At 43.3% G+C, this 26,241-nt stretch overlaps 2 protein-coding genes across 2 annotated transcripts; both read right to left on the bottom strand.

Annotated features, from left to right (window-relative positions):
* Positions 1-12,935: 12,935 nt before the first annotated feature.
* On the bottom strand, positions 12,936-17,596 carry LOC123080451 (uncharacterized). Its single transcript, XM_044503379.1, has 2 exons — positions 17,412-17,596; positions 12,936-15,231 (listed from the first exon to the last, which is right to left on the bottom strand). The coding sequence occupies exon 2, from the start codon at positions 15,223-15,225 to the stop codon at positions 13,144-13,146; it is 2,082 nt and encodes a 693-aa protein (XP_044359314.1). The 5' UTR covers positions 15,226-15,231; positions 17,412-17,596; the 3' UTR covers positions 12,936-13,143.
* Positions 17,597-19,973: 2,377 nt separating this feature from the next.
* LOC123080452 (autophagy-related protein 18a) lies at positions 19,974-25,400 on the bottom strand. Its single transcript, XM_044503380.1, has 4 exons — positions 24,237-25,400; positions 21,317-21,518; positions 20,370-20,496; positions 19,974-20,280 (listed from the first exon to the last, which is right to left on the bottom strand). The coding sequence occupies exons 1-4, from the start codon at positions 25,296-25,298 to the stop codon at positions 20,190-20,192; spliced, it is 1,482 nt and encodes a 493-aa protein (XP_044359315.1). The 5' UTR covers positions 25,299-25,400; the 3' UTR covers positions 19,974-20,189.
* Positions 25,401-26,241: the final 841 nt, after the last annotated feature.

Raw genomic sequence — 26,241 nt, forward strand, 5'->3', positions numbered from 1 at the left:
GATTGACTAATCAATTCTCAATCAAAAATGGAAAGAACTGTAACAAACCGATTAATTATGGCCTTACCTCACGCGAGTGGTGTTCTCGTCTTTCTATTTCTTCTCTTCCAAAATTGGCAATGAATCGGCCATGCCAATGCCAAGTTCAATGTCATGTCACCCGCATCGTCTAATTGTGATTTTCCTCTGCTGGACGTGATTAGTGGACGAAGGTAATGCGATTTTTAAGATTCCATCAACCTCCTCTTCTTTTTATATAGTCTGGTATGATTGTTCGGTTCATGAAGTTTTAATCCGGGTACATATCTCTCACACACTCCAATTTAATGTATTGTTTGGGAATAGAAAAGGGAAACTGGGATTTCTGTTCGTGACTCGTACGCAGCAGCAAAAGCTTGCAAGTTCTATTTTCAAGCCATCAAGGTACCTTGTTCCATGTCGCTTTCTTGGCATTTTTTATTTACTTAGAAGTGTTCTTAATTTGTTGTATCATATGTGTGTGCTACTTAGCAAGAATGCTATTAATTTACTTGGAAAGTATCCATCCGACAAAGAGAAGAAAAAACATGCATATGAGTTGATTGAGTCCTAGAAAAGTCTTCTACTGCTTCCCCAGAAATAAAGAAAGTACTTCTGCTAAGGATTCAAGGAATTAGCTTTAGTTACTGTTGAAGAATGACCTAGCGAAATATTATAGGATGATAAAAATTTGAGTTGGCACAGAACAGTAACTAATTCACCTAATAAAAAAAGCATCGATTGAAAAGAATAAAAACAATATAAGTATCAACTGAAACAAGCAACCAACTTTTATGTGGCCTTTTTTTGAATAGTTGAGATGGCAAGGCAACATAAATTGTAGTGTAAAATGAGTATTAATTTGCAATTGGAATAGAAAAAACATATATATTTATATGGCTTTAGGGCCCCTTTTTGATATCTTGCCCCGGGCCTCCGAAATCTCAGGACCGGGCCTGGGTACGTGGACACACTCTCCCCTCTCGTTGCTATGCATCATCATGATCTTGCGTGTGCGTAGGAATTTTTTTGAAATTACTATGTTCCCCAACAGTGGTATCAGAGCCAGGTTTATGCGTTGATGTTGTATGCACGAGTAGAACACAAGTGAGTTGTGGGTGATACAAGTCATACTGCTTACCAGCATGTCACACTTTGGTTCGGCGGTATTGTTGGATGAAGCGGCCCGGACCGACATTACGCGTACACTTACGCAAGACTGGTTCTACCGACGTGCTTTGCACACAGGTAGCTGGCGGGTGTCAGTTTCTCCAACTTTAGTTGAACCGAGTGTGGCTACGCCCGGTCCTTGAGAAGGTTAAAACAGCACTAAGTTGACGAACTATCATTGTGGTTTTGATGCGTAGATAAGAACGGTTCTTGCTCAGCCCGTAGCAGCCACGTAAAACTTGCAACAACAAAGTAGAGGACGTCTAACTTGTTTTTGCAGGGCATGTTGTGATGTGGTATGGTCAAGGCATGATGCTATATTTTATTATATGAGATTATCATGTTTTGTAACCGAGTTATCGGCAATTGGCAGGAGCCATATGGTTGTCGCTTTATTGTATGCAATGCAATCACCCTGTAATTGCTTTACTTTATCACTAAGCGGTAGCGATAGTCGTAGAAGCAATAGTTGGCGAGACAACAACGATGCTACGATGGAGATCAAGGTGTCGCGCCGGTGACGATGGTGATCATGACGGTGCTTCGGAGATGGAGATCACAAGGACAAGATGATGATGGCCATATCATATCACTTATATTGATTGCATGTGATGTTTATCTTTTATGCATCTTATTTTGCTTTGATTGACGGTAGCATTATAAGATGATCTCTCACTAAATTTCAAGATAAAAGTGTTCTCCCTGAGTATGCACCGTTACCAAAGTTCGTCGTGCCCAGACACCACGTGATGATCGGGTGTGATAAGCTCTACGTCCATCTACAACGGGTGCAAGCCAGTTTTGCACACGCAGAATACTCAGGTTAAACTTGACGAGCCTAGCATATGCAGATATGGCCTCGGAACACTGAGACCGAAAGGTCCAGCGTGAATCATATAGTAGATATGATCAACATAGTGATGGTCACCATTGAAAAGTACTCCATCTCACGTGATGATCGGACATGGTTTAGTTGATTTGGATCACGTGATCACTTAGATGATTAGAGGGATGTCTATCTAAGTGGGAGTTCTTAAGTAATATGATTAATTGAACTTTAATTTATCATGAACTTAGTCCTGATAGTATTTGCATAACTATGTTGTAGATCAATAGCTCGCGTTGTTGCTCCCTGTTTATATTTTGATATGTTCCTAGAGAAAACTAAGTTGAAAAATGTTAGTAGCAATGATGCGGACTTGGTCCGTGATCTGAGGATTAACCTCATTGCTGCATAGAAGTATTATGTCCTTGATGCACCGCTAGGTAACAGAATTATCGCAGGAGCAATGCAGACGTTATGAATGTTTGGCAAAGCTCGGTATGATGATTACTTCATAGTTTAAGTGCACCATGTTTTACGGCTTAGAACCGGGACTTTTAAAATGTTTTGAATGCCACGGAGCATATAAGATGTTCCAAGAGTTGAAATTGGTATTTCATACTCATGCCCGTGTCGAGAGGTATGAGACCTCTGACAGTACTTTGCCTACAAGATGGAGGAGAATAGCTCAACCAATGAGCATGTGCTCAGATTGTCTGGGTACTACAATTGCTTGAATCAAGTGGGAGTTAATTAATCTTCCAGATAAGATAGTAATTGACAGCATTCTCTAGTCACTATCACCAAGTTACTAGAACTTCGTGATGAACTATAATATGAAAGGGATGACGAAAGTAATTCCCGAGCTCTTCGCGATGCTGAAATCGACGAAGGTAGAAATCAAGAAAGAGCATCAAGTGTTGATGGTTAACAAGACCACTAGTTTCAAGTAAAAGGACAAAGGGAAGAAAAAGGTAACTTCAAGAAGAACGGCAAGCAAGTTGCTGCTCAAGTGAAAAAGCCCAAGTCTGGACCTAAGCCTGAAACTGAGTGCTTCTACTACAAAGGGACTAGTCACTGGAAGCGGAACTGCCCCAAGTATTTGGTGGATAAGAAGGATGGCAAAGTGAACAAAGCTATATTTGATATACATGTTATTGATGTGTACTTTACTAGTGTTCATAGCAACCCCTCGCTATTTTAATACTGGTTCAGTTACTAAAGAGTAGTAATGTTGGAAATATGCCCTAGAGGCAATAATAAAATGGTTATTATTGTATTTCCTTGTTCATGATAATTGTCTGTTGTTCATGCTATAATTGTATTAACTGGAAACCGTAATACATGTGTGAATACATAGACCACAACATGTCCCTAGTAAGCCTCTAGTTGACTAGCTCGTTGATCAATATATGGTTATGGTTTCCTGACCATGGACATTGGATGTCATTGATAACGGGATCACATCATTAGGAGAATGATGTGATGGACAAGACCCAATCCTAAGCATAGCACAAGATCGTGTAGTTCGTTTGCTAGAGCTTTTCTAATGTCAAGTATCATTTCCTTAGACCATGAGATTGTGCAACTCCCGGATACCGTAGGAATGCTTTGGGTGTACCAAACGTCACAACGTAACTGGGTGGCTATAAAGGTGCACTACAGGTATCTCCGAAAGTGTCTGTTGGGTTGGCACGAATCGAGACTGGGATTTGTCACTCCGTATGACGGAGAGGTATCTCTGGGCCCACTCGGTAATGCATCATCATAATGAGCTCAATGTGACTAAGGAGTTAGCCACGGGATCATGCGTTACGGTACGAGTAAAGTGACTTGCCGGTAACGAGATTGAACAAGGTATTGGGATACCGACGATCGAATCTCGGGCAAGTAACGTACCGATTGACAAAGGGAATTGTATACGGGATTGATTGAATCCTCGACATCGTGGTTCATCCGATGAGATCATCGTGGAACATGTGGGAGCCAACATGGGTATCCAGATCCCGCTGTTGGTTATTGACCGGAGAGTCGTCTCGGTCATGTCTGCATGTCTCCCGAACCCGTAGGGTCTACACACTTAAGGTTCGGTGACGCTAGAGTTGTAGAGATATTAGTATGCGGTTAACCGAAAGTTTTCGGAGTCCCGGATGAGATCCCGGACGTCACGAGGAGTTCCGGAATGGTCCGGAGGTAAAGATTTATATATGGGAAGTCCTATTTTGGCCACCGGAAAATGTTCGGGATTTTTCGGTATTGTACCGGGAAGGTTCTAGAAGGTTCCGAAGTGGGGCCCACCTGCATGGGGGGACCCACATGAACGTGGGTAGTGGGGGCAAGGCCCCACACCCCTGGTCAAGGCGCACCAAGATCCCACCTTAGAAGGAATAAGATCATATCCCGAAGGGATAAGATCAAGATCCCTAAAAAAGGGGGATAACAATCGGTGGGGAAGGGAAATGATGGGATTTCTTTCCCCCACCTTTGCCAACGCCCCAATGGACTTGGAGGGCAAGAAACCAGCCCCCTCCACCCCTATATATAGTGGGGAGGCGCATGGGAGCAGCACCCCAAGCCCTGGCGCCTCCCTCCCTCCCGTGACACCTCTTCCTCCCGCTGCGCTTGGCGAAGCCCTGCCGGGATCCCGCTACTTCCACCACCACGCCGTCGTGCTGCTGGATCTCCATCAACCTCTCCTCCCCCTTGCTGGATCAAGAAGGAGGAGACGTCCCCGCTCCGTACGTGTGTTGAACGCGGAGGTGCCGTCCGTTCGGCGCTAGGATCATCGGTGATTTGGATCACGACGAGTACGACTCCATCAACCCCGTTCTCTTGAACGCTTCCGCTCGCGATCTACAAGGGTATGTAGATGCACTCCTCCCCTCTCGTTGCTAGCATCTCCTAGATTGATCTTGGTGACACGTAGGAAAATTTTGAATTTCTGCTACGTTCCCCAACAGTGGCATCATGAGCCAGGTTTATGCGTAGATTCTATGCACGAGTAGAACACAAAGTAGTTGTGGGCGATGATTTGTTCAATTTGCTTACCGTTACTAGTCTTATCTTGATTCGGCGGCATTGTGGGATGAAGCGGCCCGGACCGACCTTACACGTACTCTTACGTGAGACAGGTTCCACCGACTGACATGCACTTGATGCATAAGGTGGCTAGCGGGTGTCTGTCTCTCCCACTTTAGTCGGATCGGATTCGATGAAAGGGTCCTTATGAAGGGTAAATAGCAATTGGCATATCACCGTTGTGGCTTTTGCGTAGGTAAGAAACGTTCTTGCTAGAAACCCATAGCAGCCACGTAAAACATGCAACAACAATTAGAGGACGTCTAACTTGTTTTTGCAGGGTATGCTATGTGATGTGATATGGCCAAAAGGATGTGATGAATGATATATGTGATGTATGAGATTGATCATGTTCTTGTAATAGGAATCACGACTTGCATGTCGATGAGTATGACAACCGGCAGGAGCCATAGGAGTTGTCTTAATTTATTGTATGACCTGCGTGTCAATGAAAACGCCATGTAATTACTTTACTTTATTGCTAACCGTTAGCCATAGTAGTAGAAGTAATAGTTGGCGAGACAACTTCATGAAGACACGATGATGGAGATCATGGTGTCATGCCGGTGACGAAGGTGATCATGCCGCGCCTCGAAGATGGAGATCAAAAGGCGCAAGATGATATTGGCCATATCATGTCACTTTATGATTTGCATGTGATGTTTGTCATGTTTACATCTTATTTGCTTAGAACGACGGTAGCATAAATAAGATGATCCCTCACTAAAATTTCAAGAGATGTGTTCCCCCTAACTGTGCACCGTTGCGAAGGTTCGTTGTTTCGAAGCACCACGTGATGATCGGGTGTGATAGATTCTAACGTTCGCATACAACGGGTGTTGACGAGCCTAGCATGTACAGACATGGCCTCGGAACACAAGCAAAACACTTAGGTTGACTTGACGAGCCTAGCATGTACAGACATGGCCTCGGAACACAAGAGACCGAAAGGTCGAACATGAGTCGTATAGTAGATACGATCAACATGGAGATGTTCACCGATGATGACTAGTCCGTCTCACGTGATGATCGGACACGGCCTAGTCGATTCGGATCATGTATCACTTAGATGACTAGAGGGATGTCTATCTAAGTGGGAGTTCATTAAATAATCAGATGAACTTAATTATCATGAACATAGTCAAAAGGTCTTTGCAAATAATGTCGTAGCTTACGCTTTAGTTCTACTAAGATATGTTCCTAGAGAAAATTTAGTTGAAAGTTGATAGTAGCAATTATGCGGACTGGGTCCGTAAACTGAGGATTGTCCTCATTGCTGCACAGAAGGCTTATGTCCTTAATGCACCGCTCGGTGTGCTGAACCTCGAGCGTCGTCTGTAGATGTTACGAAACATCTGACATACACGTTTTGATGACTACGTGATAGTTCAGTGTGTGATGCTAACGGTTTAAAATTGTGGCACCAAAGACGGTTTTGAAACGTCGCAGAACATATGAGATGTTCCAAAGACTGAAATTGGGATTTCAGACTAATGCCCACGTCAAGAGGTATGAGACCTCTGACAAGTTTCTTAAGCCTGCAAACTAAGGGAGAAAAGCTCAATCGTTGAGCATGTGCTCAGATTGTCTGAGTACTACAATCACTTGAATCGAGTGGGAGTTAATCTTCCAGATGAGATAGTGATGGTTCTCCATAGTCACTGCCACCAAGCCTATTAGAGCTTCGTGATGAACTATAACATATCAGGGATAGACATGATGATCCTTGAGCAACTCGCGATGTTTGACACCGCGAAAGTAGAAATCAAAAAGGAGCATCAATTGTTGATGGTTAGTAAAACCACTAGTTTCTAGAAGGGACAAGGGCAAGAAGGGATACTTCATGAAACGGCAAATCAGTTGCTGCTCTAGTGAAGAAACCCAAGGTTGAACCCAAACCCGAGACTAAGTGCTTCTGAAATGAGGGGAACGGTCACTGAAGCAGAACTACCCTAGATACTTCGTAGATGAGAAGGCTGGTAAGGTCGACAGAAGTATATTGGATATACATTATATTAATATGTACTTTACTAGTACGCCTAGTAGCACCAGGGTATTAGATACCGGTTCGGTTGCTAAGTGTTAGTAACTCGAAATAAAAGCTGCGGAATAAACGGAGACTAGCTAAAGGTGAGATGACGATATGTGTTGGAAGTGTTTCCAAGGTTGATGTGATCAAGCATCGCATGCTCCCTCTACCATCAAGATTGGGGTTAAACCTGAATAATTATTATTTGGTGTTTGCGTTGATCATAGACATGATTGGATTATGTTTATCGCAATACGGTTATTCATTAAAGGAGAATAATGGTTACTCTGTCTATTTGAATAATACCTTCAATGGTCTTGCACCTAAAATGAATGGTTTATTGAATCTCAATCGTAGTGATACACATGTTCATGCCAAAAGATATAAGATAGTAATGATAGTACCACATACTTGTGGCACTGCTACTTGAGTCATATTGGTATAAAACGCATGAAGAAGCTCCATGTTGATGGATCTTTGGACTCGCTCGTTTTTGAAAAGATTGAGACATGCAAACCATGTCTATTAGTATATATGCATGAAGAAAGTCCATACAGATGGATCATTTGGACTCACTTGATTTTGAATCACTTGAGACATGCAAATCATACCACATGGGCAAGATGACTGAAAGGCCTCGTTTTAGTAAGATGGAACAAGAGAGCAACTTGTTGGAAGTAATACATTTGATGTGTGCAGTCCAATGAGTGCTGACGCACGCAGTGGATATCGTTATGTTCTTACTTCACAGATGTTTTGAGTAGATGCTGAGAATATTTACTTGATGAAACACAAGTCTGAATTATTGAAAGGTTCAAGTAATTTCAGAGGGAAGTTGAAGATCGTCGTGACAAGAGGATAAAATGTCTGTGATATGATCATAGAGATGAATATCTGAGTTACGAGTTTGGCACACAATTAAGAAATTGTGGAAATTGTTTCACGACTAATACCGCCTGGAACACCATATTGTGATGGTGTGTCCGAACATCATAACTGCACCCTATTGGATATGGTGCATACCATGATGTCTCTTATCGAATTACAACTATCGTTTATGGGTTAGGCATTAGAGACAACCGCATTCACTTTAAATAGGGCACCACGCAATTCCGTTGAGACGACACCGTATGAACTATGGTTTAGAGAAACCTAAGCTGTCGTTTTCTTAAAAGTTTGGGGCTGCGACGCTTATGTGAAAAAGTTTCAGGCTGATAAGCTCGAACCCAAAGCGGATAAATACATCTTCATAGAATACCCAAAACAGTTGGGTATACCTCCTATTTCAGATCTGAAGCAAAAGTTTCAGCTGATAAGCTCGAACCCAAAGCGGATAAATGCATCTTCATAGAATACCAAAACAGTTGGGTATACCTCCTATTTCAGATCTGGAAGCAAAAGTTTCAGGCTGATAAGCTCGAACCCAAAGCGGATAAATGCATCTTCATAGAATACCCAAAACAGTTGGGTATACCTCCTATTTCAGATCTGGAAGCAAAAGTGATTGTTTCTAGAAACGGTCCTTTTTCGAGGAAAAAGTTTCTCTCGAAAGAATTGAGTGGGAGGATGGTGGAGACTTGATGAGGTCATTGAACCGTCACTTCAACTAATGTGTAGCTGGGCAACAGGAAGTTGTTCCTGTGGCACCTACACCAATTGAAGTGGAAGCTTATGATAGTGATCATGAAACTTCAGATCAAGTCACTACCAAACCTCATAGGACGACAAGGATGCGTACTACTTCAGAGTGGTACGTAATCCTTTTCTGGAAGTCATGTTGCTAGACAACAATGAACCTACGAGCTATGGAGAAGCGATGGTGGGCCCGGATTCTGACGAATGGCTCGAGGCCATAAAATCCGAGGGGATCCATGTATGAAAACAAAGTATAGACTTTGAAAGAACTACTTGATGGTCGTAAGGCTGTTGGGTACAGATGGATTTTAAAGGAAGACAGACAATGATGGTAAGTGTCACCATTAAGAAAGCTCGACTTGTCGTTGAGATGTTTTCCGGCAAGTTCAAGGAGTTGACTGCGATGAGACTTTCTCACTCGTAGCGATGCTAAGAGTCTGTTAGAATTATATTAGCAGTTACTGCATTATTTATGAAATCTTGCAGATAGCATGTCAAAACATTGTTTCCTCGATGATTTTCTTGAGGAAAGGTTGTATGTGATACAACCAGAAGGTTTTGTCAATCCTGAAAGATGCTAACAAGTATGCAAAGCTCCAGCAATCCTTCTAAGGATTGGAGTAAGCATCTCGGAGTTGGAATGAACGCTTTGATGAGATGATCAAAGATTTTGGGTTTATACAAAGTTCATGAGAAACTTGTATTTCCAAAGAAGTGAGTGGGAAGCACTATAGAATTTTTGATGAGTATATGTTGTTAACATATTGTTGATCAGAAATGATGTAGAATTTCTGGAAAGCATCCAGGGTTATTTGAAAAGTGTTTTTAATGGAAAACCTGGATTAAGCTACTTGAACATTGAGCATCAAGATATATAAGGATAGATCAAAAACGCTTAATAGTACTTTCAAATGAATACATACCGTGACAAGATTTTGAAGGAGTTCAAAATAGATCAGCAAAGAATGAGTTCTTGGCTGTGTTACAAGGTGTGAGTATTGAGTAAGACTCGAGACCTGACCACGGCAGAAGAAAGAGAAAGGACGAAGGTCGTCCCCTATGCTTTAGACGTAGGCTCTACAATATGCTATGCTGTGTACCGCACCTGAAGTGTGCCTTGCCATGAGTTAGTCAAGGGGTACAATAGTGATCCAGGAAGGGATCACATGACAGCGGTCGAACTTATCCTTAGTATCTAGTGGACTAAGGAATTTTCTCGATTATGGAGGTGGAAAGGGGGTTCGTCGTAAAGGGTTACGTCGATGCAAACTTTGACACTAATCCGGATGACTCTGAGTAGTGAACCGGATTCGTATAGTAGAGCAGTTATTTGGAATAGCTCCAAGTAGCGCGTGGTAGCTGCATCTACAAGATGACATAGAGATTTGTAAAGCACACACGGATCTGAATGTTGCAGACCCGTTGACTAAAACCTCTCTCGTAAGCATAACATGATCAAACCCTAGAACTCATTGAGTGTTAATCACATGGTGATGTGAACTAGATTATTGACTCTAGTAAACTCTTGGGTATTAGTCACATAGCGATGTGAACTTTGAGTGTTAATCACATGGTGATGTGAACTAGATTATTGACTCTAGTGCAAGTGGGAGACTGTTGGAAATATGCCCTAGAGGCAATAATAAAATGGTTATTATTGTATTTCCTTGTTCATGATAATTGTCTGTTGTTCATGCTATAATTGTATTAACTGGAAACCGTAATACATGTGTGAATACATAGACCACAACATGTCCCTAGTAAGCCTCTAGTTGACTAGCTCGTTGATCAATAGATGGTTATGGTTTCCTGACCATGGACATTGGATGTCATTGATAACGGGATCACATCATTAGGAGAATGATGTGATGGACAAGACCCAATCCTAAGCATAGCATAAGATCGTTTAGTTCGTTTGCTAGAGCTTTTCTAATGTCAAGTATCATTTCCTTAGACCATGAGATTGTGCAACTCCCGGATACCGTAGGAATGCTTTGGGTGTACCAAACGTCACAACGTAACTGGGTGGCTATAAAGGCGCACTACAGGTATCATCGTCATGACATTCTTCGTCCGCTTGCATCGTCATCTTCAGTTCCATGCAATAAAACAATAAATGAGCATAATTTTAGTCACCTGTGTTAGTTTGGGTGCCATGTTCATTTCCCCTTTTCAGTCCTCGCTAGTTGCACGGTGCATCCTTTTGAACTTATACATTGAGATATCTGGACATCCCCATTAAAAGCCATCCAGCCTAGCTGTCGAACCGGCATTCTCGGGGTCATCCTTTCCATCGCGCTCTCCCTCACCTATAGGATTCGTCAACTTGAAGTGAAGAACGCTTTCCTGCATCGGTCGTTCTTCGAGGTCGTCTTCCGTTGCTAGCTTACGAGGTCTGTCCTCCCCCAACTATGTGTGCCGCCTCAACAACTCTGTCTACGGGGTTCTGCAGGGACTCTCTAGTACATGTCATTCACACGTCTGGACATCATCTATGAAGTGCAGTTCGTCTGCCTCCACATACATGACCAATGTAGTACCTCTTATGGGTACATGCAGTGCCCCCTACCTCAGATCACCGTCATGTCGACACATGACAATGTTAACACAGTCTACATGTCTACGAATCGACGCAACGTCGGTGAAGTAAACACATCAAGATTGACTCAGCACTTGGACGCCGACCGCGGGCACATACAGAATCCTTCTTCAACCAGATACGGTGTCCCTCACCTCCTCCATCAATTGCGTACTAAAATCAGAAAATAGCCTGCTAAAAAACAGAAAATAGGAAGAAAAATAGCCCCGCAGGCAGCCATCATGAGTGGTTGGTTCATGGCTGCTAATTAAACAAGTTCTTTGTTTCATGTCATCATGCACATATGGGGGCCGGGCTGCTAAGAACGTATCTTACGATCTCTGGGTGGAAAGTGTGCAACATGCCAAAGTTAGCTCGATCAGGCAATGGATTACCAGTCCACCTAACTGGGGCCTCATCCGTATCGATGAGTAGTTTCGGACCTGCGATTAGCGTAGGTACGTGGAGGCGGCCCACCACAAACACATGGAAAATCATTTCCTCAAGCAGACTGCTTTGACAACGGCCTACTCTACAAAGAAACAGAAAACAAATCGCTAGCTCCCAGCAACCGTCAACGGTCTGATCCGTGAATACTAATTAAGAAATTGTTATATTATGTTTTGAGGGAGGCTGCTAACGAAGGTGTCGACTCCCCGGTTATATTAAAAAATGCCCAACATTTCAAATTGTCAATCGACTGAGCTGGAGCTATCAGGCAACGACTTTTGCACAGAACAGGTCACTACAAGGCAGCGCCCTCCACTCCATGCAAAGCCTCCTGTCTGGATGTTACGATCCTTGACACCGGCGTCACGCACAGAGGATTCGGGTCATAATTTGGATACAATGGGAATACAAATCAAAAGAGAAATAAAGGAGGAAGAGCAATGGAGGAGGGAAAAGTAGCCATGCAGCCATGCTACAGTTCAGTTCATCATCGATGCCTCCTGTCAGGCAACACACAGGTTCAATACATGGGCCAAGCCAGACATCAAATAGGCTTGCAGGCCCGAACTGTCTACCCGCTACTATCCTGTTACCAACCCAGGACCCAGGTCGTGACACTCTGTCGCCAAGATTTGCTACCCTGAGCGTCGCACAACCATGAAGACATTCGCATTGTGTGTCTGAGCTTCCAAACAGTCCATGTGTGTTGGTACTGCTAAGAAGAGGAGTTAGCTTGATTAGGGATGTAAATGATGCAATAAACGCCGTCCACAAGTCATGTTTAGTTAGTTTTTGCTAGCTCGATAGATCATAAGTGGGCTTAAATAGGACCCGGTTTACATCCCTAAGTTAACTTAAGCCTGTATGTACTCTTTTGCTTTTATGAAGAACAATGACTATGCTTACCGTTTTGAATTCAACTGTATAGTGAGTCCAAAATGGGAGCAACTAGCCTGAGCCCAAAACATCTGATTCCAGGGGCACAATCATAAAACAGTTTGCCTGCAATATGAAAGAAATCTTATCCCTAGTGCAACGAAAACAATCAAGCCCCCAACAAAAGCAAGTTCATATCACAACTCCACGAGGCGTTGTGCAACCAAAGCAACAAAATCAAATCCTGCTCCAGCCGGCTGCAACAGACCCATGGTACATACATAACCAATCCACATGGTATCATTAGTAGTACAAGCGTACACCAGATTATAGAGTTTCAGACAGGAAATACAACACATAATCACAATATTACACCAAACCAACAAGCGCAATGTCATCATAAACGCAAAGCCTTAAATATACAAATTGTGATGGATACACATAGACTGAGTGTAGCTCCTTGCAGCCTCGCCTTGAGACCTTGGTCTAGGGGATTATTGTAGTACTGGGACGCTCAAGAATACCGGCATGCATGAGCAAAGCCCAGACGTGAGTCACAAACTTGCCTCCTTCCGCAAGAAGTTCTATGTGACCAGCTACATTGTTAGATGGGGCAATATACACCATCATCTCGGCCCAGAAATCTGCCAGTAGGTCCCACCGGTTCGCATGATTGTCCATGCTCTCCAGCGCTTTCCCCAGCACAGCACCATAGGTGAACAATTTTCTTCCACCACCTACGACATACTCTAGTTCACTAAGTTTTCCATACTTTTCCCTTGGAGAGACGAGGTCATGTAGCATTTCTTTTGCTTCTTTTACCATCTCATCGAGAGCACACTTTGTTTCTGGTGCACTGCCTGGAAGCAACGTTGGTGCAAAGGCGACCAAGTAGGTACAATACTTGGACAAGATAGTGGCGACAACTTGATTCGGGTGCACATCGTGTGGGCGTTTGATTGTATCCAAGATCTCACAGAAGCTAGTCGCGACATGCCATGCCAGTATGGTGTCGGTCAGTGTATATTCATCGTTGATCTGGCATGCACCGCATAGTTCATCACTCATGCCGTGTCTCATTAGTGCGGAGGTTCCATGTGAAAGATGGCCGTTTGTCGAGTTTCTGATAGTCCGTGCCACTGCCCTCTTCACTTGCATTGGCAACTCCACAGGCTTGCCTGCTTTCTCAGTTGAAAGGAGATGCTTCAACTGACACCGGTAGCTGGAACTAAAGGAATCAAGAACCGAATATTGGCCAATAGTGTTGCGCCAATAACGAAGCCACTTGTGAGGTCGTCCATAACATAAAAGAAGCTTCTCAATACGGGTGTTCCCTTGCCATGATGGATGTGCTACGTACTTACAAACAAAGGATATTTTTCCCCAGTCAGAGACACAGTAAGACCATATCTGCAGGAACTGAGATACCGATAGTGCAGCCAACGCTATTAGGGTAACCAGGACATCTTTTGTGCTGGTTTCTACAAAACGACTGTCCAAAATAGAGCCGTGCCGGTTCAAAACACTAAGAGACCATGCACCAGCCGCTATACTGACCAATGTGAGGGTGAGTGAAAGAGCATAATACCTTAGCTCATTGCCATACATTATGAAGGCATATTTGGTGAACAAGAAATCGTAGAGGAAAGCCAACTCTGCTTCAATCACTTGAAATGCTCTTTGCAATAGCCCATCAAGAACAAGATCACGAGTCTTGTCAAGCCCAGATTCAGGACAAGTGTAGCCAAAGTATCGCCGAACCACCAGATGGAACAATGCGAATGAGAGACACAGATCCTTGAGACGACGGATAGGAGCACTATAGTAAGATGACAAGATACCGATGTTGTCACACCAAATGTTATCCAGTGTTATTGCATTTTCTCCAATTGTTGCCCGCCCAGAATGGATTAGAACCGGGTACTTGTATCCCTGCATGGTACGAGGGTCGTAGGATGTGCTGAGTATGTGCTCACCCTTCATGTAGCGGGCCAGCCACTTGATTCCATTGTCCGATGATGGTTTGCTTGCTAACAATGCAGCACCAAACTGCTCAGCCGTTTTAATTCCCAATAGAAATCCCACGACGAACAAGCAACCAATGGGAACAAGGCGACTGGAACTATGCTTCATACCGAATGTATAAATAAAACCACCTGATACCGTGGCACTGCACATCGTGAACAAGAGACAATCACAGTAGAGCTTCATGAGTTGCTTGTTTTGATCGAGCTTCTGGACAGACATTGAGCGGGTGCCTCCAAAAAGCATGGCCAGAAACATTGCCCACACCGGGTACAACTCGTTTTTAATTTTCCCCGCCTGCATCAGTCCCACAGTGTAGGAGAGAAGTGGGAAGGATAATATAAACACTCCGCCCACTCCATATCTTATAATGATGCTCCGAGATTGACGCCTCCTGGGCGAGAGAATGGCAAGGGCGATCATAAACACAGTCGCGACGATGACAAAACCTTCCACGCGGTGTACACTCTTCCTTGGTTCTAGATTATTGTTGACCCAACCCTCTGTGTAGTTTTTGCATACTTCTTCCATGATTGTATTCATTTCCTTCTGCATATGTTATTCAGGTAGAGAGTGTGAGTTTGATATACCGATTGGACAAAGGGAAATGCATACGAGCACTGGTGTGCATGGGGGTCGGAAGCCAGCTTTTATTTTGAAGATGCATTTTTCTAATTCTTAGGGGGCATGCACAACTGACAAGGGCTCCAATGGCATTCGGGAGAGGGGACCCTCCTGTGGGCATTTGGGCCGGTCCAATTTGTCATCCCAAACATTTTTTATATTAACTTTAGTTGACGTGAGGTGGCAACTTCAGTTGTTAAAACATGGCAACTTTGCCCCAGTTTGTTTTTTGTCAGAAAATTGTCATGTTTGTCAACCTTGCATGAACTAAAATTGCCACGAAAAATGTTCGGATTGCCATGCTTAAAATCCGAACGTTCAGGATTTATCATTTCTGTAAATCAAATATGCATGCATTGAGTAGTTTTTGAACTGTACATTTTTTGAGTTTTTTTTAAGTATACATGTATGCAAGCAAACAATTTTCTTACTCCACTAACAATAGATGGGCCCTTTTTCTAGTTCGCCCATGGCCCCTCGAAGATTAGGACCCTGTTTGGATCTACGCCCCGAGCTGCCCTGCCAAAAAATTGGCGTTAACCTGCTCGTGCGGGCGCGTTTGGATTGTCACCGAATAATTGGCACGCCCTGCATTCTTTAGCTGTACTAGTTCACTTTCACGCTAATATTTTGGCCAGATGCGGGCGGCCAAAACGGTCGCCAATTAATTGGCACGCCCGCAGTTGGCAGGGCCAACACCGGTGCGATCCAAATAGCCCCTATATATGACCGGCCCTAGTTTTTTTTTCCTTCTACTTTGCTGTTGAGCTTCGCACTGACACATGAAAGTTGCGACAGCAGACAACAGCGAGTCTGACGTGTAAAACGCTGCAAGTTTCGGCTACAATGATCTTGTATTTTATCTGTCTATATCTTTTAATCCTTTAATTAACCTATCTATTAATTTTTATTAATAAAGGAAGGTGATATTCTTAGTCCACCATGCTATTTTGTAGTAAACCCTCGGATGTTTCTGGTAATCAAACAACAGTTCAGTTTAAGGTAGATTTTTGCTTTTGTAGAAAATCCCTTGATAATTATGGTAATCAACCTGCAAGTCAGTTTTAAGTCAGATTTTTGCTTTTGCAAAACCCCTATGATATTTGGGTTAATCAACCTCCAGTACTTATCAAATGCTTTTAAAAAATATTCATATATTTAAACTCTAACTTCATATTTAACATGTTGTATATGTGTAGAATTTGATATGATGTTATTTTACTTGTTAACCATTTTAAAAATGCTATTAAGGGTGCAACCTTAGTCAGTAATGCATGATCCGTCTTTCTTTCACACTGGTTTTGATCCGGATTGGAAAGGAATACCTCGGAAAACAAGCATTGAGCATGAAAGAAACCACCTATTTGTGCATGCACGTCTTGCCAAAACCTCACGGAAAAAAAAACCAGATCTCTCGTCTTGTACCAAGAGATATACGCCTTAGGATTGACAACATTTAAACGCGTTATGATTGTGTGAGCACTGAGCCTACCGTCGGAGAGGGTGGGAAGGATGATATGTGGCAGCAAGGATGGGATGCCATGTGTTGAAATAAACAACATGCACCTATTGGGGTCTTGAGTCGTGGTTACTGGGTTAGGATAGTGTGGTATTTTTTTCCTGTTGGAACCTTAATCAGTAATTTCTAAATAAATATTAAAAATTCTGATTCTTTATGTTTTTTTGTTAGTGTAGCAAGCATGCTTGACAATTTTCAAGTGAAACAAATAGTAGCGCATCATCGGTGGAAAAAAAGTTAAGTATAACATTTGGTGTTCGACTTGTTATTTTTGCATATGTCAAAATGCTTAACCTTTTCCCATCAAAATTTGCAGGTAACATTTGAGTGTGACAATGACCACATCTAATTTTTTAAATAAAAAATACAAAAAATATTTTTGGTTGGCAGGTTCCGGAATTGGATTTCCGAAATATCACAAACTAGATTTCCCAAGATAACCTGCTATATCGTGCGGCAAAAGAGAAAATATCACCCGCTAGACTTCAAGACAATCTGCTATATTGTGCACGACCGAGTGGGTTTGTGCACGTTCAGCAGCAGAATTAGCTCCAGTATGCATGAATGGATTGAGGTGAGATCTTACCGGTGACCACTGAAGAGCGTACGTCCTGGTGCGGCTGCAGGAGAGGGACGTTCGTCTGGACTCCGGAGGGTGGAGACTGGCTGATCTCCGGCTCTGGTTTGGAACACGAAGGAAGCTGGAGTAGCAGTCTAGCAGAATGAAGGTGGAGGGGGAGGCCTCACTCTCTGTGCCCTACACTAAACTACACTGCGCAGGTCAATAATTGGAACCGAAACTCTGTTTCAGCATTGCCACTGTTTTAGCGTGGCCCAGCAACCAGCATTCAGACTCGTTTCTAAACAACAAGAATAATGTTATCAACCTACTGTTACGATAAGATCCGTTGTCCCACACGGATCTACCTACTGTTAATCAGCTCGGCTCCTAGCTCCACAATGATATTTATAAGAAATAATGTTATCAACCTACTGTTACGATAAGATCCGTTGTCCCAGGCACCTAGGCACCATGCAGGTAAGGCCCATACGATTGATCACTTTCCAAATATTGTTGAATACCATACCTGCCATAATAATGCATGTTATTATAATACCTTGCAATTTATTTCCATCTATAAAATGGCATCCTAGTTTCCTTATAAATATGTACGCATTATAATACCTTGTCTATGCTCTCTTGCTTTTGCCTTGTATTCGTAACCAGAATACAACGCGCACACACATATGCTGCACCCATCTTTATATTTTGGCTACTAAAAATAAAAGATACTGCCATGCATGTAGAAAGATTTTGTCCTAGGTATCATATACCTAACACTAAGAATTTGTGTACATATAATAGTAGGTATATAACAGAAACATATAAATAATATACCCAAGGTACGATTGAGAGAAATGATACCTAAGAAATATATATCCAAAAAACATATACCCCTGAATGATAATTAAAGTATGACAATGATAAATATATTTTTAAGTGCAAACTCAAGTCCCCGTAAAAAATATATATGTGCAAAAAAAGTATATACCCATAAGTACATACTCAAGTCCTCGTAAAATATTTTTAAGTGTATATACCCATAAATGTACGTACCCCAACGTGAAATTCATGTGTATATACCCATAAATGTACGTACCCCAACGTGAAATTTATGTGATATACCAAAATGTAAAATTTATTTGTACATACCCAACGTGAAATATATGTGTACATATCCCGACGTAAAATTTATACGTAAATACCTGACAGAGATGTATCCAAGGTATGATACTCGAGGAATATGATACTCGATAAATTATTCTACCATGAATTATGATATGTTGTTCATTGTCTTTGTTTCGGCGGCGACAATGACAGCGCTGAATAAAGATTCTTCAGATCCTTCCTTGACATGGCCATCGGTCCTATGGTTGGGGATGGATTTGGAAACCAGTCTGTTGAAGCAAGGATGGCGTGGCGGCGGCGGCATCCTCGTGGTGGACCTGTGTCCTCGGGCTCCGCCGTTGTGACGACGTTTGCTCCAGCATCGGCGCGGAGCTTGGGAGGTAGTCCAGGAGCGGATGCAGATTGTGGTCTGCATCGACGACATCTGGAAGACGGAACATGTGCTGGGTTCGTGGTTCGTGAATGGCAGGTATGGTTTCCTTCTGCAACGTCTTAGTCGCGGTGGGGTGCCATATCTGGAGTTCGATAGCGTGTCCGGGGTGTTGCCCCGGTCTGATTCGTTCAACGGTAAGGGCTTCACTTTTGGTGAGCCACCTTGGAGGTCCGCAAAGCTGCATATCAGCGATGAAGCCGCGTCGAGCTCGGGTGAGGAGGTGATCCATCATTCTTTTCTTCGGTGGCTGCTGTCGTGGTGCCGGAGGCAGGTGATGGGCGTTGGTATCAAGCTCAGATATGTTCTGCTATCTTTTTAGTTTTGTCATGTCGGTCCTTACGTGACTTATACTTTAATCTTTATGATATGAATGAGACACGTATTACCATGCAAAAAAATTATTAATAGGCCAATAATTATTAAGTATTTCTCACATACCTTACTACACGTTCATGCTTTGAAATTAGGAAGATTTAATGCATTGATGACTATCCATTAATTTAAACTATAAATGGTTGCTCCAATCTATATTACTTGTCGCGGCTTTACTCTACTACAACTTTCTACCAAAGCTGAACTAAAGTTACGACAAGTATATGGAATGGAGGGATTACTATTTTTTGCAACTAAACAATAATTTTACCTCAAAAATTGATCCTTATACTATGAAAATTTATGTACGCTCACTTGGGGATTAAGCCATTGACTTTCGCGGTAAGGAATGCCGAAAGCAAGAAGTGTCACAAACATGGGGCAAGTGGCCCAAGGTACCCTGGCTGCTGGGCTGATGCGTGGCAGGGACGCGTTGAAGGTGTGTTGCGAGTTATGAGAAGAACATTATGGCATCATAGTCAAAGAACTCGGGAATGCAAAACTCGTAGGAGTGGTACATTTGCAAGTCTTGCGCTCTTCATTGCAGTTCAGCTCAAGAGATGTGTCATTTCAATTTTATTTGAAGAGCAACAAGAGACCTTAGCAGAAAGACTTTCATGCCAAGGACATTGGTAAAATTCAACTAGCAAAAGTATTGTTAATCGAACACTCATAGATAAAAGATGCATTCTATCATTGTTCATCTGCACAAGGCTCCTTCTGACCCTCCACAGAGCACATTATGGCATCGTCACCAAAGGCATATATTTACACATAACATTAGCCCTCGGGTGAGAGAGCTTACAGAGATACTGTACACACAGCCATGGCACACAATGCAGACAAATAGTTGCTGCTTTATTATCTTGCTACGGTTGATCTGATGGTTTTAGGAAATTGTGGCATTCCAGCTGCTGCATTTCTCCTCCATTGACTGGGTCAAACTGGCACCGGTAGAAGCTGCAAGCCAAAAAAAATAGATACAAAGACCAATTGTTGGAAATCTAATCTTTTATTTCCAGAATTAGAGTTTAATTTCATGTATGTACCTTCCGTCCATGCCAACAACTGCCACGGTATTCTTCTCATGGCCAAATGCGACGATGTATTGCTCACCCTCATGGAGCCTGAATTGAGCAACAGACCACTCCGAGTGGAAATATTTAGGTAGCACACCTGCCATCAATGAAATAGACATGCTTTAGTAATAGATGAAAAACTGAAAAGTGTCTTCAGCACTTCAATCTCAAGATCCAGGTCAACTTCATGCAATCCCACTCGCACCTAAACATGCACTCAAGACCCAAAAAATATTTAGTTTGTGCATGCTCTAAACCATCAAAATACAGAACATAACCAAATGCAAGACACCAACAAGTGCAGACCAATCATGCTATGCTCATTTCCAAGCTTCGAGCAAAAGAACATATCAAAAGATATGTAAAGCAGTAACTTGGAGAAAGATAAGGAGTACGGGGCAAAAATTATCATGGGAACTAGAACCTAAAGAACATTTATGTATACTAACTACACAGTAAACCAATCAAGCATTATACGCAGTGTCAAACATGCTCAGAGAAACAGCTAACCAAAACGTTTTTCAGTACCCTTCATTTAAGTAGAAAATGCCACAGACAAATCTGAAAAGCTAAAAAGCTTGTTGTAATGGGGAAACTCCGCCAAAAAAAAGTGTATTTCATTATTGGACGTCAACAGTTCTTTAGTCTTACTTGCAATAGAAAGAAAGGAAATACATAGTATGCAGCAGTGAATACGGTTGATACAGCATTTGCTACAATTTAATTCATAACAGGAGCAACTCACCATTTATACGTTAACTATAAAAGCTTAGTTCTTGGTTTGTAAGTTATGAAGATGATTTTTTCAAGCGAATTACATGTAATGACATTAAACACACAAGAAGCTGAGAATAACTTCATTATTGCAAACAAGAAGATGTATGCAACTCAAGATATCTGAATGATTAGGAATTTACCTTTAATAAAGGAGAATGATGGACTCATGTGGGGAACATCAGCGTCTGGAGCTGGCAGAGGCTTATCATTTGTGGTCAAACCAACATTTATCTTTAAATTGAACACATGAATTGTTCCTTTATCACTAGATACAGCCAAATACTGTAAATTATTTGAGAAAGCCAAGCTATATATCTCTGCTCTGTCAGCACCTCTCCTTACCTGCAACAGAACAAAGCAGACAATAATTAAATGCTATATCCCCAGCAGCAAAAGGTAAGGTCATGTGAGAGACTTCATGCATCATAAGTTTCCCACTAATTAGGAGTTCGCAAATTATAACTTGATATGTGGTGACCAACTCAGTGTCCTTCGTCATCATAATTTGGCAGTAATTTCAGAGTTCCACAGCCACAGGCACAACTTTGGTAAGTTAAATATTTTTAGATCAAAATGTGGGAAATCCGGTGGTTCTTTTTATCTGACTGATCTCGGTACTTGCTTCAATTATTTGAGCAATTTGGTGCTTGCAATACATGATTGCAACACCGGTTAAGTAATGATATATTACAAACAAGCAATGAAATCAAATCACCCAAATCATCGAATGCTCTGAAATCTTTACAAAGCAACAATTAATAGAAACAACAAGAAATAGCTTTAACATGAGGCCTGGTGTGTTTACAAGGGAACTTCATGATGGTGCGAAGAAAAACAAAAAAATGGATATTGGGGTGGACGGCGGGTGATGGTGCTATATTTTTTTCTCTAATACAAAAAGGAAGAACATTTCCGATCATAAAACCGTCCTATATGACAACAAGTTGCATACTACATTTTTTTATTAATCTATGGCCAACAGATTATACCAAGTTAACAACCCTTCAAAGATACACAAGAATGTACAGATCTTCACACCACCAAATAATGGGTACGGTTTCCCCAGTTGATGTGGAATCTGTACTGCAGACCCTCCAACCTCAACAATGCTAATTGTCCAAGGTTTCTAAGGAGAATTATGAGAAATTGACTACAGAGCATCCAATGTCGAGAATGTTTTTTGTGACCAAGATATCCAAGGGCATTATGAGAGACGGTCATGTTCAAAACCAGGGAATTCGCTTATTAGGTATCTTCCAGTTTTCAATACTAATCATGACAAATGAGTATAAGCAAAGCAAACCAAATGGTGTATGAAAGCGACATTATAGAGTACTGACCATGATGGACAAACAAAGAAGGATCACAATGTAACACTTCCAACGATGTTAACTTCCTATTAAACATTTCCTTCATTGAGAATTTCAAGGATTCATCATACATCAGTGCTAACATTTGATCCCAAGTGTCAGCAGCGATGTATGAGATGTACGTATTTACTTTACTAAGCAGATGGTTGGCATCATACTGCCAGATAAATGTTACACCCATAATTATAGGACAAATACCATTTCTGGTGTCAGTTCACAAATGGTAGTTGAATCGGTATGGGATAAAACTGGAAAGCACAATAAGGAATAAAGATCATCACTCTTGAACTAGAAAAGTATCAAGAGTTACTTTCCTTCTTTTAAGATGATCTTTATTATGAAGTCCCTGATGGGTCAATCAATCAGGTCCAGGTTGTTTAAGATATACTCCCTCCGTTCCTAAATATAAGTCTTTGGGGAGATTCCACTATGAACCACATACGGATGTATGTAGATGCATTTCAGAGTGTAGATTCATCCACTTTGCTCCGTATGTAGTCCATAGTGGAATCTCTACAAAGACTTATATTTAGGAACGGAGGGAGTAGAAAAATCCACCAAAAATTCTAGGGAAGAAGTTCGATTTATCCCATATTCAATTTTGTTTCAATTAAAAAACGACATTGGATTTTAAAGAACAAAGGAAAAAAAACATCAATAAGGGCTGATTGCTAACCAAGCAAGACTAATAAAGATCATGAAAACAACCAAACTAACTATCCAAAATATATAGTCCTACTACTAAGGCAACGGAGTACTAAACTTCTGCTCTGTCACATTAAATGCGGTGTAGAAAACGTAACGACACATGGTTTAATTTGTACTAATATCTTCTTCACTGTAAGTTTGACTGCACAAAAAATGTTAAGCTTACAAAGCTTCAATTTGGATGCTCATTGAAATCCTTCTAAACTGAAAGCTGTAAATTTCATAAACTCAGTTTGGGGAGCTTCCTTGTGTAAGATATCAGTAGAAGTAATCACTAATGCAATTTCAAACTTTCAATAATTGCAATTGCCGAACAAAATGCAGCATTGGCAGAATAGGTAGCACTTTATTGTTCAGTTGAAAAACTAACCAATGTTACAACATGTATTCCACCAAGAACGAAAAGAAAAGTTAAGCCTGTGATTGTTGTTCTAACAACTTAAGTCACATGGTAAGTGCAAAGCCAAACCTTTTTATAGCATAGTTGCCGCGTACTAGCACAATTAATCACAGACTAGTCCTACAGCTCTTACAATAATCATCCAGAAAATTCTCAAAGTAGCAGGGTGAACCGAACATCTGATTGCATCAGTCAAATATAAGACTCCCCATCATTTATCAACTTGTATCCTACGCTAAACACCGATGTATCATGGTTCAATTTGGACAACTATATTCTACGCTAAACACCGATGCGGCCATGCATCATGCATTACAAAACTTCAATCTGGATGCTCATTCAAATCCTTCTAACCTGAGAGTTGTAATTTTCGTAAACTCTGTTTGGGGGGCTTCCCTATGTAAGATATCAGTACAAGTAATCACTAAATGTGGTTTCAAACTTTTAGATTATCATCCAAAAAGTTTCTCAAGTCAGCAGGGTTTTTCCTTTTTCAGTTAACCCAACATTTGAATGCATCAGTTAAATATATTACTCCCCTATAATGTATCACTTGAATGAATGTATGTTGAGAAAACTTACTTCCTGGAGAAGGTTGCCCTCGGCAGCATTAAAGATCCTCACAAGTGTCCCCTTGGTGCTTGCGGTGGCAATGAGCCTCCCATCCTGGGACAACGCGAAGCACGCGACACGGGAGGCGTGCGCATTGATAAACTTGGTCTTCCTGGCACCATAGTGCTCGACCCTGATCTGCCCCTTCTGCGCACCAGGGCAAACCAACACAATGGACCCAGGCTGCTGCGACACAGAGCACAGGCCCTTGGGGTTGGGCGCTGTCTCAATCTGCTGCACCAGCTTGAGGTCGGCGAAGTTGTAGACGAAGATCTTGTTCTCGAGCACGACGACGATGCGGTCGCGGCGGAGGCGGACGCCGCGCACGGGGGACTTGAAGGAGAGCTCCCCGATGCAGCGGCTCTGGTGGTCGTCCCAGATCATGACCTTGTTGGGCGGGTAGTGGGGCGCGTCCCCGCCCCCGACGAGCGCCAGTATGTTGCAGCGGAAGAGCATCTCCACCACGCCGATGCCGCCGCCGCCCCCGCCGCCCGCGACGGGGGGCTGGTGGAGGGCCTGGGCGGCCTCGGGTTCGGCGGTGGCGGCGGGGGAGGGGCCGAGGTCGCGGCGGAAGATCTCGCGGAAGGGGTCGCAGTTGTAGATGCGGAAGCCCGTCTTGGTCCCCGCCGCGAAGCAGCCGTAGTCCTGGTTGTAGGAGATGTGGAGCAGGTCCGTGGCCGCCGGGAACGGCCTCTCCGTCTTGCCCCCCGTGGCGGCCGCGGCGGCGGAGGCGTCGGTGGCGGCGGTGGCGGAGGAGACCGAGGAGGTGTCGTCGGTGTCCTCCTCGCCGCCGGACGGGGTGGGCTCGATCGCGTCGGTGGGGAGGGGCGGCGGCTCCGGGCCCTCGTCCTGCTCGGGCTCGGGCTCCTCGGGCGCGTCTTCCTCCGGATCCTGCGCGGCCGCCGCCGGCTCCTGCGCGTCCGGGTCCCGGACCTTGGGCTTCCACACCTTGGTCTCCCGGCGCGGCTTGGGCTCGGGCGGCAGCGGGTGGTCGAGGAGCGGGCTAGGGTTTGGTAGGGCGGGCGTCGCCATGGGAGCGGATTGGAGGGGAGAGGGGAGAGTCGGGGGACGGAGAGAGGAGAGTCGGGGCGGCACGATAACTCTACCTCGCCTGGTCTGTTCTGGTCTGGCCCGCGGGGGTCGGAAGGAATAGTTACACAACTAGGAGGAAGCAGCCTAGGTCACTGGCAAGCGGGGCCCGCCGTGCCATTTGGGCCCTGGGCGCGAGCCCGCACCCGGCAGCGTAGCTTGTGCAGTGACGGTACCGGCGGGTCTGGGTTGGATGGCGTGGAGGGGGAGGCAAGGCAGCGCGTGCCTTTCGTGCCGTCCGGGCTATACTGTCTCGTGTACACGTACACCTGAGGGCCGTCTTCAACGCTGAACTGCAAATTTGCTTGCGCAGACAGATGACGCCGAAGATCGCCATCTAACGCTGTCCGCATACATTTCTATTTTTTTTAACTAACCAGACGAAATTCATGCAAACACGAGTATTTCATAAAAATCGGACGAGAGTCATGCAAATACGACGAATTTTCATTGCATTTCGAACATTTAGAAATAAAAAAGCGTTCGACCATAAACTCATCCTACGGCGATGGTCGTCGTCCACTTTCTTTGTATTCCGCACCGACAACCAAGTCATGCATCTGTCCTCTTCATGAACGGCGACGGGGTTCATGATCCGTGAAGTGAAGGTGCGGTCTCCGGCGAGGAAGAGTATAACATGGGAGACGGACCTGCCCGCTTGGGACACAATGCCCTGCCACCTCTCATGCCCTGCCTTCGCATCCTTGGAGGAGTATGCGACATGTCCGTCGTTGCACTGATGGACGTGAGGTCGATGATGGATATGGACGGTCCATCACTGTCCACCTGCAAGGGCGGCCACCTCATGTTTCATCTTCGGCGACAGACTATCCCACATAGTGTGTCCGCTCACGGTCATGGCAGATGTGGAGCAAAGGAGGATGTG

The sequence above is a fragment of the Triticum aestivum genome, chromosome 3D (assembly GCF_018294505.1).
Source record: "Triticum aestivum cultivar Chinese Spring chromosome 3D, IWGSC CS RefSeq v2.1, whole genome shotgun sequence".
Taxonomy (NCBI): domain Eukaryota; kingdom Viridiplantae; phylum Streptophyta; class Magnoliopsida; order Poales; family Poaceae; genus Triticum; species Triticum aestivum.

What these genes read in the sequence shown, in the direction of transcription:
- LOC123080451 (XM_044503379.1), bottom strand. Translation starts at nt 15,225, where the DNA reads ATGAATACAATCATGGAAGAAGTATGCAAAAACTACACAGAGGGTTGG.
- LOC123080452 (XM_044503380.1), bottom strand. Translation starts at nt 25,298, where the DNA reads ATGGCGACGCCCGCCCTACCAAACCCTAGCCCGCTCCTCGACCACCCG. An exon ending in AGGGCAACCTTCTCCAGGAA is followed by an intron (nt 21,519 to 24,236) that starts GTAAGTTTTCTC and finishes GTTCTGTTGCAG; the next exon opens with GTAAGGAGAGGTGCTGACAG. An exon ending in ATCATTCTCCTTTATTAAAG is followed by an intron (nt 20,497 to 21,316) that starts GTAAATTCCTAA and finishes CATTGATGGCAG; the next exon opens with GTGTGCTACCTAAATATTTC.